The 15,871-nt window shown below is 43.3% G+C and overlaps 1 protein-coding gene across 2 annotated transcripts in view; it reads left to right on the top strand.

Moving 5' to 3' along the window:
- The window catches only part of MID1 (midline 1), a 126,836-nt gene that overhangs the window by 93,978 nt on the left and 16,987 nt on the right, over positions 1-15,871 (top strand). For both annotated transcript variants that reach the window (XM_065900416.1, XM_065900415.1), the window contains exon 6: positions 1,419-1,562. In XM_065900416.1, coding sequence (XP_065756488.1) covers positions 1,419-1,562 — 144 coding nt within the window. The remainder of the gene's footprint in view (positions 1-1,418; positions 1,563-15,871) is intronic.

Genomic DNA, 15,871 nt, shown 5'->3' with positions numbered 1-15,871 from the left:
GTTTACCATTCTCATGAACTTCCCTCCCTCTTGGGGTTTCTTTAGGACTAATCCATCCTAATCAAAGTTTCACGCAGGAAAGAGTTCTCTAATAGTGTAAGCAAACGTTGCTCATCTGTCGGATGCAGATGTGTTTTCTCGTTTTGAAGTTAGGTTCTGGTGTACAGAAGAATGGAACAAAAGGCCTGGATCGACGCTTTAAACCAGGGCTCGGCGGACTCTGACTGTAAAGGGCCAGATGGTAAATATTTTAGTCTTTGCAGGACATATGGTTGCAACTACTCAATTCTGCTATTGCACAAAGGCAGCCAGAGACAGTCCGTAAGTGAATGAGCCTGGCTGTGTTCCAATAAAACTTTATTTACAAAAACAGGCCGTGGGCCAGATTTGGCCCATAGCCATAGCTTGCCAGCTCCTGCTCTAAAATATTATTGCCGGTGCAAAGCACTCACTGCCTAGGCTTTTTCTTGCTCACAAACTCGTCTCATAAAAGCAGTTACTGAAATCAGTCCAGTAGAAGTCCACTTAAAATCATCATTTGGGTAGGATTTAGACTTCTCCACTCCAGAATGTGTTCAAGTCATAAAACAGCAGCCTTCCCCAACGATAAGTTAATCAAATGCCAAGGCATCCTGTTTTTCTTGAGGAAGGAAAATGTGCTTCTTAGATATGATTGATTGGCAATCGTGTTCTTAATTTGACATATCACCTATCAACTGAAAAATGAGAGGAAAACTGGATCACACTAATACATTTTTATAAGGCCTCAAAACGTGTAATGAAAGAAAATTTTCAGACACTTATCTGACTGATATGTTATGGGATAACAAACATCAGTATTTTTGCACTTGGGCGCCTGAATATAAAAATACGTGGCATCTTGTAGCTCAGAGGTTGGCTAACTTTGGCTCACATGCCAAATCTGGTCCTCACTCGTTTTTGTAAATAAAGTTCTACTGGAACCTGGCCGGGTCTACTTGAGTACACATTGTCTCTGGCCGCTTTCACGGTACAGAACGGAGACCAGAGGACCCACAAAGCCTCAAATATTTACCATCTAGCTCTTTACCGAAAAAGTTTGCCATCCCCACAATGGGGATGAAATGACAAGAGTTCATCTTGTTTACTTTTTGTTTGACATGTTTTCTTTCACGAATAAGAGAGTTTGTTTGCTTACCCTTCTGAACATGCTTTCATGATAAATAGAAGATACTGGCTGGCTGAAGTCACACTACCTGGGAAAAATCACAGTGATATAACCAGCCAAGCAAATGCTCTTTGGATTGGCATCACCATCTCTCGGATAGCAGTTCTGGTGGATATGTTTTAAAAGGCCTGCTTTGACTGTCAAACATCTCCTTTGAGATGTATCCCAGAGGTGTCTGCTTCTCTGCTGATGACCGTCTTGCTCCCCACAGCTCCCAACCCTCCCACAATTAGAGAAGAGCTCTGCACGGCTTCCTATGACACCATCACCGTTCACTGGACCTCCGATGACGAATTCAGTGTGGTTTCCTACGAGCTCCAGTACACCATATTCACCGGACAAGCCAATGTTGTGAGTGAGTATCGCGCGCCCTCTTGACTTCTCTGTTTGGTGACTGTTTTCAGATCGATTGCATTTCTGCATTTAAATATCAAGGGAAGACGAGGGCGGAAAGGGTACACAATATTTATCGGTTTGTCTTTCCTAACCAAGAAGATGGTAGCACTCACTCGTACTGTGCTAGGAAAAATAACAGGCCAGATGGCGTTGAAAATTCTTGATCTCTAGCAAACCACATGGACGACTCTTACAAACATATTGTTAAAGGAATCGGGAAACAAAAGGATGACTGCACTAGGAGTCTGTTTGTACATAAGTTAAAGATAAAAAGCTCTTGTGTTTAGAGATGTATACACAGGTGTAAAACCTATAAATAAAAGTCAGGATGACGGTTGCCTCTTGGATGGGAGGGCAGTGGCACCACTGGAAAAACATGGGGAGATCATGGGGTTAACAGCACTTGCTGGGTGGGAGTTACATGGTTTAGTCATTGTATCATACATTCAGTTTTCTTTTCTGAGTGTTACTTCAGAATTTTTTTGTCGTTATTAACCTTGGGTCTACGTCACTTTATTTTTTATTTTAGTTTTTATTTCATATTTATTAGAGTATAGTTGACTTACAGTGTTGTGTTAGTTTCGGGTGTACAGCAAAGTGATTCAGTTATACAGATACGTATATCCCTTACTTTACAGATTCTTTTCTCATATAGGTTATCGGAGAATAGTGACCAGAGTTCCCTGTGCTGTACAGTAGGCCCTTGTGGGTTATCTGCGGTATATACAGTAGTGTGTAGATGTTAATCCCAAAGTCCTAATCTGTCCCTCCCCCGACCTCTCCCCTTTGGTAACCGTAAGTTTGTTTTTGAAGTCTGTGAGTCTGTTTGTGTTCTGTACACAAGTTCATTGGTATCTTTTTTTTAGATTCCACGTAGAAGTGATATCACAGGGTACTTGTCTTTCTTAGATTCCACGTAGAAGTGATATCACAGGGTACTTGTCTTTCGGACTTACGTCACTTAGTGTGATCATCTCTAGGTCCATCCATGTTGTTGCAGACGGCGTTATTTCGTTCTTTTTTTATGACTAGTTATTACAGGATAGTGAATACAGTTCCCTGCGCTATACAACAGGACCTCGTTGTCTCTCCATTCTGTATGTACTAGTTTGCACCTGCTAGTCCCAAACTCCCACTCCATCCCTACCCTGCCCCCACCCCCACTTGGCAACCCACAAGTCTGTTCTCTGTATCGGTCTGTTTCTGATTCTTAGAGAAGTTCATTTGTGTCATGCTTAGTACGAGCATCTCGAGGTGCATCCATGTTGCTGCAGATGGCATTATTTCATCCTTTTTCATGTCTGAGTACTATTCCATTGTGTATATGTACCACATCTTCATTATTCACTCCTCTGTCGATGGACATATTTAGGTTGCTTCCACGCCCTGGCTATTGTAAGTGGTGCTGCAGTGAACACTGGGGTGCATGTATCTTTTCAAATTATGGTTTTCTCTGGATACATGCCCAGGAGTGGGATTGCTGGATCATATGGTATAGTTCGATTTTAAGTTCTTTTCGGGAACCTCCATACTGTTCTCCATAGTGGCTGCACCAATTCACATTCCCACCAACAGCATAGGAGGGTTCCCTTCTCTCCACACCCTCTCCAGCATTTATGGTTTGTAGATTTTTTAATGATGGCCATTCTGAGCCGTGTGAGCTGATACCTCATGGTCGTTTTGATTTGCATTTCTCTAATAATTAGTGATGTTGAGCATCTTTTCATGTGCTTTTTGGCCATCTGTATGTCTTCTTTGGAGAAATGTCTCTTTAGATCTTCTGCCCATTTGTTCACTGGGTTGTTTTTTTGATACTGAGCTGCATGAGCTGCTTTTGTATATTTTGGAGATTCATCCTTTGTCGGTTGCTTTGTTTGCAAATATTTTCTCCCATTTTGTGGGTTGTCCTTTTGTTTTGTTTATGGTTTCCTTTGCTGTGCAAAAGCTTTTAAGTTTAATTAGGTCCCATTTGTTTATTTTTGTTTTTATTTTCATTACTCCAGGAGGTGGATCCAAAAAGATATTGTTGCAATTTATGCAGAGGTTGTTCTGCCTATATTTTCCTCCGAGAGTTTTATAGTATCTGGTCTTACATTTAGGTCTTTAATCCACCTTGAGTTGATTTTTGTGTATGGTGTTAGAGAATGTTCTCGTTTCATTCTTCAACATGTTGCTGTCCAGTTTTCCCTGCAACACTTATTGAAGAGGCTGTCTCTTCTCCATTGTATATCCTTGCCTCCTTTGACATAGATTAGTTGACCATAGGTGCATGGGTTTATTTCTGGACTTCCTATCCTGTCCCACTGGTCTATATTTCTGTTTCTCTGCCAGTGCCATAGTAGCTTTGTAGTCAAGGAGCCTGATTCCTCCAGCTCTGTTTTCCTTTCTCAGGATTGCTTTGGCTCTTCGGGGTTTTTTGTGTTTCCATACAAATTTAAAATTTTTTTGCTCTAGTTCTGTGAAAAATGCCATTGGTAATTTAGCAGGGATTGTGTTGAATCTGTAGCTTGCCTTAGGTAGTATACTCATTTTGACAATATTGATTCTTCCAATTCAAGAACAATATTGATTTTTCCAATTCCTTTCCATCTGTGTGTGTCATCTTCAGTTTCTTTCATCAGCATCTTATAGTTTTCGAGTACAGGTATTTTGGCTCCTTGGGTAGGTTTATTCTTAGGAATTTTATTCTTTTTGACGTGATGGTAAATGGGATTGTTTCCTTAATTTCTCTTTCTGACCTGTCATCGTTAACATATAGAAATGCAAGAGATTTCTGTGTATTAATTCTGTAAGCTGCAACTTTACCACATTCATTGATGAGCTCGAGTAGTTTTCTGGTAGCATCTTTAGGATTTTCTATGTATAGTATCGTGTCCTCTGTAAACAGTGGCAGTTTTACTTCTTTTCCAATTGGGATTCCTTTTATTTCTTTTTCTTCTCTGATTGCCATGGCTAGGACTTCCAAAGCCATGTTGGAGAAAAGTGGTGGGAGTGCGCGTCCTTGTCTTGTTCCTGATCTTAGAGGGAATGCTTTCGGCTTTTCACTGTGGAGTGTCATGTTAGCTGTGGGTTTGTCATATATGGTCTTTATTATGTTGAGGCTCTGTGCCCACTTTCTGGAGAGTTTTTAATCATAAATGGGTGTCGAATTTTGTCAGAAGCTTTTTCTGCATCTATTGAGATGATCATATGGTTTTTATTCTTCAGTTTGTCAATGTGGTGCGTCACATTGGTTGATTTGCGGATATTGAAGAATCCTTGCATCCCTGGGATGAATCCCACCTGATCACGGTGTATGATCCTTGTACTGTATTGTCGGGTTCGGTTTGCTAGTATTATGTTGAGGAATTTTGCATCTATATTCATCAGGGATATTGGCCCGTAATTTTCTTTTTTTGTGCTATCTTTGTTTGGTCTTGGTATCAGGGTGATGGGGTGTTCCCTCCTCTGCGATTTTTTTGGAATAGTTTCAGAATGATAGGTGTTAACTCTCCTCTAAATGCTTGGTAGAATTCGCCTGTGAAGCCATCTGCTCTGCTCTTGGACTTTCGTTTGTTGGGAGTTTTTAAGTCACATTTTCAATTTCAGTACTTGTGATTGGTCTGTTCACAGTTTCTATTTCTGCTTGGTTCAGTCTTGGGAGATTGTACCTTCCTACGAATTTGTCCATTTCTTCTAGATTGTCCATTTTATTGGCATAGAGTTGCTTGTAGTAGTCTCTTATGATCCTTTGTATTTCTGTGGTGCCTGTTGTAACTTCAACTTTTTCATTTCTAATTTTATGGATTAGAGCCTTCTCCCTCTTTTTCTTGATGAGTCTGGCTAAAGATTTATTTATCAATTTTGTTTACGTATTCTTTGTCTCTATCTCATTTCTTTCTGCTCTGATCTTTAGGGTTTCTTTCCTTCTACTGACTTTGGGTTTTGTCTCTTCTTCTTTCTCTAGTTGCTTTAGGCATAAGGTGAAGTTGTTTATTTGAGATTTTTCTTGTTTCCTGAGGTAAGACAGTATTGCTATAAACTTCCCTCTTACAGTTGCTTCTGCCGCGTCCCGTGGGTCTTGGGTCATCAGGCTTTCGTTTGTCTCTGGGTAGTTTCTCATTTCCTCTTTGATTTCTTCAGTGATCCATCGGTTGGTTAGTAGCATATCGTTTCACCTCCACGTGTTTGTGTTTTGTACGGTTGTGGGTTTTTTTGTAGTTGATTTCTAATCTAATAGCGTTGTAGTCGGAGAAGATGCTTGATACGAGTTCAATTTTCTTAAACTTACCGGGGCTCGCTTTGTGGCTCCGCATTGTCATCTCTCCTGGAGAATGTTATATGTGCCTTTGAGAAGAATGTGTATTCTGCTGCTTTCAGATGGAATGTTCTATAAGTATCGATTAAGTCCATCTGGTCTCATGTGTCATTTAAGGCCTGTGTTTCCTTATTGATTTTCTGTCTGGATGATCTGTCCGTTGATGTAAGTGGGGTGTTAAAGTCCCCCACTATTACTCTGTTACTGTTGATTTCTCCTTTTATGGCTGTTAGCATTCGCCTTATATACTGAGGTGCTCCTTTGTTGGGTGCATATACATTTACAATTGTTTTATCCTCTTCATGGCTTGATCCTTTGATCACTGTATATATATAGTGTCCTTCTTTGTCTCTTGTAACAGTCTTGATTTTAAAGCCTATTTTGTCTGACATGAGTATTGCTACTCCAGCTTTCTTTGGATTTCCGTTTGCATGGAATACCTTTTTCCATCTTCTCACTTTGTCTGTACGTGTCCCTAGGTCTGAAGTGGGTCTCTTGTAGACAGCACATATACGGGATCTATTTTTGTATCCATTCAGCCAGTTTATGTCTTTTGGTCGGAGTATTTAATCCTTTTACATTTCAGGTAATTATCAATATGTATGTTCTTATTGCCATCTTGTTCATTGTTTTGGATTTGTTTTTGTAGGTCTTTTTTCTTCCCTTCCTCTTTTGTTCGCTTCTCTTGTGATTTGATGACTGTCTTTAGTGTTGTGTTTGCGTTGCTTTTTCTTTTTTAATTCATTAGTCTGAATTCTTCTTCAGGTAGATTACCTATCTCCGCTTCATTTAGTTGTTCTTCTGGGGTTCTGTCTTGTTCCTTTGTCTGGAATATATTTCTCTGCCGTCTCTCATTTGGTGTAACTGTCTGTGTTTGTGGTCTCTGTTTCTCAGGCTGCACGTTTGTAGTTCCCTCTTTTTTCTGGTGTCTGTCTGCACCCTGGTGGGTGAGAATGGTCCAGAGGCTTGTGCGGGCTTCCTGGTGGGAGGGACTGTTGCCTGCCCCCTGGTGGGCAGGGCCATGTCAAGAGGTGCATTTAGAGGAGACTTTGTGCTCAGGACGACTTTAGGCAGGCCGTCTGCTGATGGGTGGGTGGGGCTGTGTTTCCACCCTGTTCATTGTTTGGCCTGAGGTGTACCAGCACTGGACCCAGGCAGTGGTGGGGGGCGGGGGGGCAAGGTCTCGGTGTCAAAATGGCGCTCTCCGGGAGAGCTCACGCTGATGAGTATTTCCTGTGGCCTCTGGCCCTTGCCCCTACAGTGAGCCCCAGCCAACCCCCAACTCCCTAGGAGACCCTCCGAGACCCACAGGTAGGTCTGACCCAGGCTCCTGCCGAGTCACTGCTTTGCCCTGGGTCCCAGTTCACAGGAAACCTTATGTGCGCCCTCCAAGAGTGGAGTCTCTGTTACCACGTGTCCCGTGGGGGCTCCTGCACTCAAGCCCTGCTGGTCTTCAAAGCCAATGCTCTGGGGGCTCCTCCTCCTGGTGCCAGACCCCCAGGCTGGGGAGCCTGAAGTTGGGGCTCAGAACGCTTACTTCTGTAAGAGAACCTCTGCAATATAATTATTTTCCATTTTCTGGGTCACCCATCTGGCGGGCATGGGATTTGATTATATCGCAAAAGCACCCCTCCTACTGTCTGTCTTGTTGTGGCTTCTTCTGTCTTTGGATGTAGAATATCTTTTTTGGTAGGTCCTAGTCTTTTTTCTCAGTGGTTGTTCAGCAGTTTGGTTTGGGTGTTTTCATGAGAGGAGGTGAGCTCAAGTTCTTCTTCTCCTCTGCCGTCTTGTCTCCGGAATCTATTTCACATTTTTTTAAAGGGTTTAATAAAATGAATAGCCGAAGAATACCAAATACCTCGTCTCATTCAGAGGCGAGCAGGGCCATCTTCTGAAATATAACAATTGGCCCCCACCTAGGAAGAATTTTAGACCTTATCTGAAACACAGAGAAGCCCCTCTCTCGCTGGGGCCCATGAGATACTCCGTATCATCGGAGACAATGTGATGATCTAGAGCAGCAGCAAGTAGCTGGTCAGAGAGATGATAATAGAGGAAGCACTCCCTCTCGCCCCACAGTTATTTGAATTAAGTACATGGCAAAGGACGAGAAGAAATGTATTTTTAGGGGAGCAAGTTTGAAAGCTTCTTTAGCAAATAAAAATAGAATATGCCAAAGTAGAAGAGGATAGAATAGCAATCACTTTTCAACAAAGAAATGTTTTGAATAAATCCATACCAGCCTTGCTTTCATTATATAAACCTTTTTGTAACTACAGTGTTCTTTCCTAGCACAAGTAATTCTGAGGCACATGACGCTTCAAGTAGAAATTTGATTTAGGAGTAATTAAAAGAGTGATGCAGAAAGACCCACACCTCTAAGGGGCTAAAGTATAAGTGACTCATACCAACAAATGGCGCCCCCCCCCCATAGCCCCTTTTCCCAGCTTCCCCTCCTGACCCCTCTGACCTTTCACTCCTTAATCAGCCTGCCTTGGAAGCTTTTCTTAAAATCTTACTTAGCTTGTATTACAATCTTCTAAGAATGTGTAATTTTGGAGCGAAAGGGAAAATCGTGAAACGTTGAGAAGAGCTTTGCCAAGCTGCCTGAGTAGGTAGAAGGCATAGAGAGGGCAGAGGTGGTACAACCAAAAGGTCTTGGGGCAAGTGATCACTAAGTCTTGAAAGAGAGTGGGTACCTATCAGTACGGTAAAGGCATACCAGCCAGCCATGTTAAGCAAACCTGTAGAGACAGAAGGTGGCAGGGTGCAGTGGGAGATGTCGTCTAATTAAGCCTGGCTAGAGAGTTGAGTGAGGAAGGGGAGACGGTGAGAAATGAAGATAGAGAAACAGAACCAGGACTCAACCCCGTTCAGGTCTAGTTCTTACTGTTTGCGCATCTGGAGTCAGCTGGGGGTCAGCTAGCCTGCTGATCTTGGTTAGGATCCCTCGCAGCTCAGGCTGGTAACTGGCGCATCTCCACTGCTGGACGGCTCTCTCCTGCAATCTGCCTCAAGCATGTTCTCCAGGGGACTGCAGAGGTGAAGGCAGATGGCTGGGCCCAGTTGCCCACGTGCTTTTCAAGCCTCTGTCTCTGTCACGTTAGCTGACATGCCATTGGCCAAACCCATTCCCACGAGTGAGCCTGGAGTCACAATGAGAGGCCTGCAAGGTTATATAGCAAACAAACAAAATGCGTGGATACAGCAAGAAGGAAGGGAGTGGGGCCAGAGGACCATCTACTGGAGAGCCTTAGCTCCGTACCAGCACTTCATTCCATCCCCAAGATGACAGGAAGATACCTGTTGCTTGAAACTTAGGGTTTCCCAGGTGACTAAACTGTGACTACCTTGACTTCCATGCTGTTGGCATGGAAAAGAATACCAAAAAAAGACGCAAGAATGGAATAGATGAGAAAAGGCCACACCTGTAGAAATCCAACGACAATACTGCTGAAATTAGAGCTTTACGTTGGATGATGCCAGAGAAGGGGATTTGTTCCCAGAAAGCAGTTGCCACAAGGAAACAAATGCACGTGGCTTAACGAAGATTACAGACCTGCCTTTTGTTCTTGTTGTCCTTGTAATCTTTTTTTATCGAAGTGTGGTTGATTTACAATAGTGTGTTAGTTGCAGGTGTACAGCAAAGTTTCAGTTATTTTATCAGATTATCTTGTAAGAACCTATAATGGAAAATAATTAATATAGTTCCCTGTGCTATACGGTAGGTCCTTGTTTAGCTAGTATTTTTAATCTTTATTTTATACTGGAGTGTAGTCGAGCTACAATGTTGTTAGTTGCAGGTGTACAGCAAAGTGATTTCGTTATACATATGTCCATTCTTTTTCAGATTCTTCTCCCATACAGGTTGTTACAGAACACTGAGTGAGTAGAGTTCCCTGTGCTACACAGTGCAAGCTCTGCCTTATTTAAAACGTAGATGCTACAAAGGCCTGTCCTCCCAGGTCAGATGGAAACCAGTGACACTGCACTTGTTCATCTAACTGGGGTGCTAGTATCAGCGTTTGTTTGTCTCTTTAATGTCTACTAAAGCAGTAGAGTGAAGTCCCAAGGCCTACAGGATCAAATTGCAACAACGCAAGAATGAATTTATATGAAAGGTAACTGAGACGTAAACGTTCTCAGATTATTTTTTCTTTTCTTTTGTAATTTAATCTTTATTTTATATTGGAGTAGAGTTGATGATTTACAGTGCAGCGTTCGTTTCAGGCGTACAGCAAAGTGAATCAGTTATACATATACGTATATCCATTACTTTACAGACTCTTTTCTCATACAGGCTTTTAGAGAATAGTGACCAGACTTCCCTGTGCTGTACAGTAGGTCCTTGTGGGTTATCTGTGGTATATACAGTAGTGTGTAGATGTTAATCCCAGACTCCTAATCTACCCGTCTCCTGACCTCTCCCCCTTGGCAACCACACGTCTGTTCTCTCTCTATGTCTGTGAGTCTGTTTCTGTTTTGTAGATAAGTTCACTTGTGTCATATTTTAGATTCCACATAGAAATGATATCGTATGGTACTTGTCTTTCTCTTTGACTTACTTCACTTAGTATGATCATCTCTGGGTCCATCCATGTTGCTGCAAGTGGCATCATTTCGTTCTTTTTTTATGGTTGAGTGCTGTTCCATTGTGTATATGTACCACATCTTCTTTGTTCATTCCTCTGTTGATGGACGTTTAGGTTTGCTTCCATGTCCGTGCTACTGTAAACAAAGAGTGCTGCAGTGAACATTGGGGTGCACGTTTTTTTTCAGGTTATGGTTTTCTCCTTATCTGTGCCCAGGAGTGGGATGGCTGGGTTGTATGGTCGTTTTAGTTTTAGTTTTTTGAGGAACCTCCGTACTGTTCTCCATAGTGGCTGCACCAATTTACATTCCCACCAGCAGTGCAAGAGGGTTCCCTTTTTCTCCACACCCTCTCCAGCATTTGTTATTTGTAGAGTTTTTGATGATGGCCATTCTGACCAGTGTGAGGTGACACCTCATTGTAGTTTTCATTTGCAATTCTCCAATGACTAGTGAGGTTGAGCATCTTTTCATGTGCTTTTGGGCCATAGATAATTTTTTTCTTAACTATTACGCAGAGTTGTAGTGATTGAGGGAGATCTGGATTTGAATCCCGGCTTTGGACCTCACTAGCTCTATAATTTGGGGCAAATTATTGAACATCCTCTGTTTCTTCATCTGTGAGAAGAGGTAACGTTTTAACCTCACATGGCTGAGACATGAAAAGTAAAGGTCTTAGCCCTGTGTTTGCCAGCGTTAGCACATAGCTATTCAAAGTTACTGTTCCTACAAAAATATAGCCTAGACTCACCCGTCGTTATATTTTTTGTCGTATCACAAAGGTCCGTCGTGCAATCTGCCCGGATTATCTACATAATGGCATTTTACACAGTCTTCGCGTGAAAGGCCTTCCTCGCACGTTGTTTGCTCTTCTGTCCTACCGTTTGAAGGGAGATGTTCTATTGAATGATAAGATCTAAGAGTACAAACGCTACTGGAAAGAAGGAGAAAGAATGCTCCAAAGCTGGCTGTAGCTCCATGTGCCACTAGGCAGTCTTTTACTGTCCCTAGGTCACAGTTCCTGCACTTGTCATAATAAATTCTAGTTAATTGCCCTCAAGTGACTTTAGTGAAGGAGAATTCGATACTATCTATGGAGCTTTTCAATCTTGTAAAAAGACTCTCTCTAATCAAACTCATACACTCTTAATGGCAGTTAATTTTTTTACTTTTCACTGTAATGAACAGGCTTACGACTACAGATGTTAACGAACTGCTTATGAGAAATAGCTATGTATTCAATTTTACAGTTTTTTCCAGAACTACTTTTAAGGCATCATTGCAAATCGTCAGTTGGAGCCTTCTCCTAGCAGCCTATTATTTTTATTCTTGGCAAAAGTCAAAAGATCCGTGTCTTCAAGCCTTCATGGCAAAGTAATTATCTGTATTTAATTTGTTTTAGTCATTTTGAAAACATTCATGAAGGTTATGAAACATATACTACGTGGATTGAGAAGAAGGAAAAGAATGTTCACTTACGTCCAATCTGTTCAAAGAAACAAAGGGTGTGGGAAGCTGGTGTGCAGCCTCTCTGAAGGGCGTCCGTTATGTTTTATACATAACGTTTTACTGTAAGATGACAGGCAGTTGCTCTGAAGTCCCAGACGTAATTCGGATCTTGTGAGGAGCGGCATTATGCAGGGAGATGCTTCTGACCCCTTGTGAATGAGAGAGAAAAAGTACAAAATCACAGAACTCAGTTATTGTATTATGAACTGATCATCTGCCAAGTTGCACTGTTGTTTGAATGCTTCGAGCTGAATCGGAGAAGGTGAATGTTGGCACCCCCTCCAAGATGACTGGAAACGAATTGACAGAAAAGTAGAGATTTCAGTCAGGACAGTTACGTGGATGTTTGTTTCGTAAAGTGACGCTCGGCACCATATGCAAGAAGTTAAGTGGTGCTGGCACTAGACCAACACTAGCAATGCAATAATGGTGTACGCCGAGGCATCCCACCAACCGCACCCCCGAAAGAGCACGGTCGATGTTGCTTTCCTGGCGTTTGTAAGCAACCTCTCGGTTATGACCTTGGCCATGACAACAATATAAAGGTAAGCCGGAAATAGTTAGAGGTAGCACTCGTCAAAGCAGATTGTCCCAGGGTAAAGATAGCCAATCAAATTTTACTGCTCCATAAACATTTTGTTCAAGTAAAATAATTAGTGACCTGTTCACAAACTAATCAGGACGGCCAGCGTCCCTCTTTTGGTTTGGAAAAGTTTTCTGAAACATATTAAATCTGTCTCTGTGGGGTTAAGGCTTCGGATTGTAAAAGCCAAGTTGGAGTTTGCAGCGATTTCAGACATCTGCTCTGTGATGTTGCTGAAAGCATTCCGCCACCGCAGTAAACCCAGCTTTGGGGTTGTACAGTGATGTAAAGTTTATTGAAACATTTTTACATTCGCTCTCTTTGACCGCAATACTCATTTCGCTGTAACATGTGCAGTTACACAGGAAGAGTGTTAACACAGTGACTTCGACAGGATTCTCATTTGATCATGCCGTTACTGTTTGCATTTGTGCCGGACTGCTGTTGACAAAGGTCTAGGAATACGAGTGGATTGTCCTAGGCAGTGGAACAGCTCATCGTTTTGTTCTGTTTTTTAAGTAATTTTTTATCGGAGTGTAGTTGATCTACAGTGTCGCATTAGTTTCAGGTGTACAGCAAAGTGATTCGGTTTACATATATGTATATATTCATTCTTTTTCAGATTCTTTTCCCTTATAGGTTATCACAGAATACTGAGTAGAGCTCCTCCTTGTGCTGTGCAGTAAGAGCTTGTTGAGTATCTGTTTCATATAGAATAGTGTGCATATACGTTCATCCCAGACTCCTAATTTGTCCCTTCGCCTTTGGTGACCGTAAGTTTGTTTTCTGTGTCTGTTGCTTTATGACTAGTGTAATGCTCTTATTAAATATCTCAAGTGACTTACACGCGCTGCCAGGGCTTCCGCTTTGGGACTAGAAGGGCCAGCTCCCGTGCAACAGGAGTTCAGTCTCCAGAGTACTCGCTGGGATTTGGGCTTCAGGAGAACGTGGGGCTACGTCCGTGCTGACGGGACCTGGGTTTGCTCAGGATCCGCCCAGGGAGGCATTACTGGGAGTAGAAGCTCCCTGACCAGGGATCGAACCCGCGCCCCCTGCGGTAGAAGCACGGAGTCTTAACCGCTGGACAGCCAGGCAGTTAAGAAGAGGCTTCGCTTGGGGGAGGTCAGTGACAAGGAGGGTAAGAAAAAGCATGCTTTTAATGAGGCTGGAGATGAGAGGATTCAGCACGGGAGTGAGCACACCACACTGCACAGAGACGGTCAACGCCAGAGGGGATCCTAAAGTTGGCATGAGGTAGCAGAGAAACCCCGAGTCAAAGAAGCAGCTCACTGCAGTGAGTGGAGAATCTACAGCTTACAAGTGGGAGAAGACAAAGATGTCCCAGAGACACACAAGGCCCCTCGTCTCGTTTTCGAGTGCTTAGAGTGGGACAAAGAGGAGAAGGGTGGGAAAACCACCTGGCCCACTGTAGCTCCCCAAAGCACAGGCCCAGCCTGTGCTGGGGAAAGGGGAACAGGTGTGACGTGCACTGAGGTTGAAAGTAGCTGGGAAGTTGTGAAATAATTCTGAGGGATCATTAAGGGATGGAAAAAGAATAGTGGATAAAGCAAGGGGGAAAACAGAAATTGGGAAAAAATTAAGTTTGGGGTTAAGACTTGCTTGACAACATTTATATCCCACCCACTCCATCCATACACACACGCCAAGCTCGTTTTAAAGACATTTGGATTTGGTGAGAAGATGGCAGAGTGGAAGGACGTGCGCTCACTCCCTCTTGCGAGAGCACCTGAATCACAGCTAAGTGCTGGACAGTCATCAACAGGAAGACAGACACTGGAACTCACTGGAAAAGACACTCCACATCCATAAGACAAAGTAGAAGCTAGAGTGAGACAGTGGGAGGGCTGCAATCACAATAAAATCAAATCCCATAACCCCTGGGTGGGTGGCTCACAGACTGGAAAACAGTTATACCATGGAAGTCCACCCCCTGGAGTGAAGTTTCTGAGCCCCGTGTCAGGTTTCCCAACCTAGGGGTCTGACAATGGGAGGAGGAATTCCCAGAGAATCGGACTTCGAAGCCTAGCTGTATTTGATTGCAGGACTGGGGGAAACAGAGACTCCACTCCTGGAGGGCACACACAAGGTAGCGTGCACATCCGGACCCAGGGGGAGGGAGCAGTGACCCCACAGGAGACTGAACCGGACCTACCTGCTCGTGTTGGAGGGTCTCCTGCAGAGGCGGGGGGTGGCTGCAGCTCACCGTGGGGACAAGGACACTGGCAGCAGAGGTTCAGGGAAGTGCTCCTTGGCGTGAGGCCTCCCAGAGTCCGCCCTTAGCCCCACCAAAGAGCCTGTGGCCTCCAGTGCTGGGTCACCTCAGGCCAAACAACCAACAGGGAGTGAACTCAGCCCCACCCATCAGCAGACAAGCAGACTAAAGTTTTACTGAGCTCTGCCCACCAGAGCAACAGCCAGCTCTACCCACCACCAGTCCCTCCCATCAGGAAGCTTGCACAAGCCTCTTAGATAGCCTCATCCACCAGAGGGCAGACAGCAGAGGCAGGAAGAACTACAGTCCTGCAGCCTGTGGAACAAAAACCACATTCACAGAAAGATAGACAAGATGAAAAGGCAGAGGGCTATGTACCAGATGAAGGAACAAGATAAAACCCCAGAAAAACCACCAAATGAAGTGGAGACAGGCAACCTTCCAGAAAAAGAATGGAGGCAAAGGTAGTGAAGATGCAAGAGATGTTTCACAAAGACCTAGAAGACTTAAAGAACAAACAAACAGAGATGAACAATACAATAACTGAAATGAAAACTACACTAGAAGGAATCAATAGCAGAATAACTGAGGCAGAAGAACGGATAAGTGACCTGGAAGACAGAACGGTGGAATTCACTGCTGCGGAACAGAATAAAGAAAAAGGAATGAAAAGAAACGAAGACAGCCTAAGAGACCTCTGGGACAACATTATACGCACCAACATTCCCATTAGAGGGATCCCAGAAGGAGTAGAGAGAGAGAAGGGGACCAGAGGAAATACGTGAAGAGATTAGAGTCACAAAACTTGCCTAACATGGGAAAGGAAATAGCCCCCCAAGTCCAGGAAGCGCAGAGAGTCCCAGGCAGGATAAACCCAAGGAGAAACACGCCGAGACACATAGTAATCAAACTGGCAAAAATTAAAGACAAAGAAAAATTACTGAAAGCAGCAAGGGAAAAACGACAAATAACATACAAGGGAACTCCCATAAGGTTAACAGCTGATTTCTCAGCAGAAACTCTGCAAGCCAGAAGGGAGTGGCATGATATGTTTAA

The sequence above is a fragment of the Phocoena phocoena genome, chromosome X (genome assembly GCF_963924675.1).
Source record: "Phocoena phocoena chromosome X, mPhoPho1.1, whole genome shotgun sequence".
Classification (NCBI taxonomy): Eukaryota; Metazoa; Chordata; class Mammalia; order Artiodactyla; family Phocoenidae; genus Phocoena; species Phocoena phocoena.
This window is presented reverse-complemented; position numbering and strand designations above follow the sequence as displayed.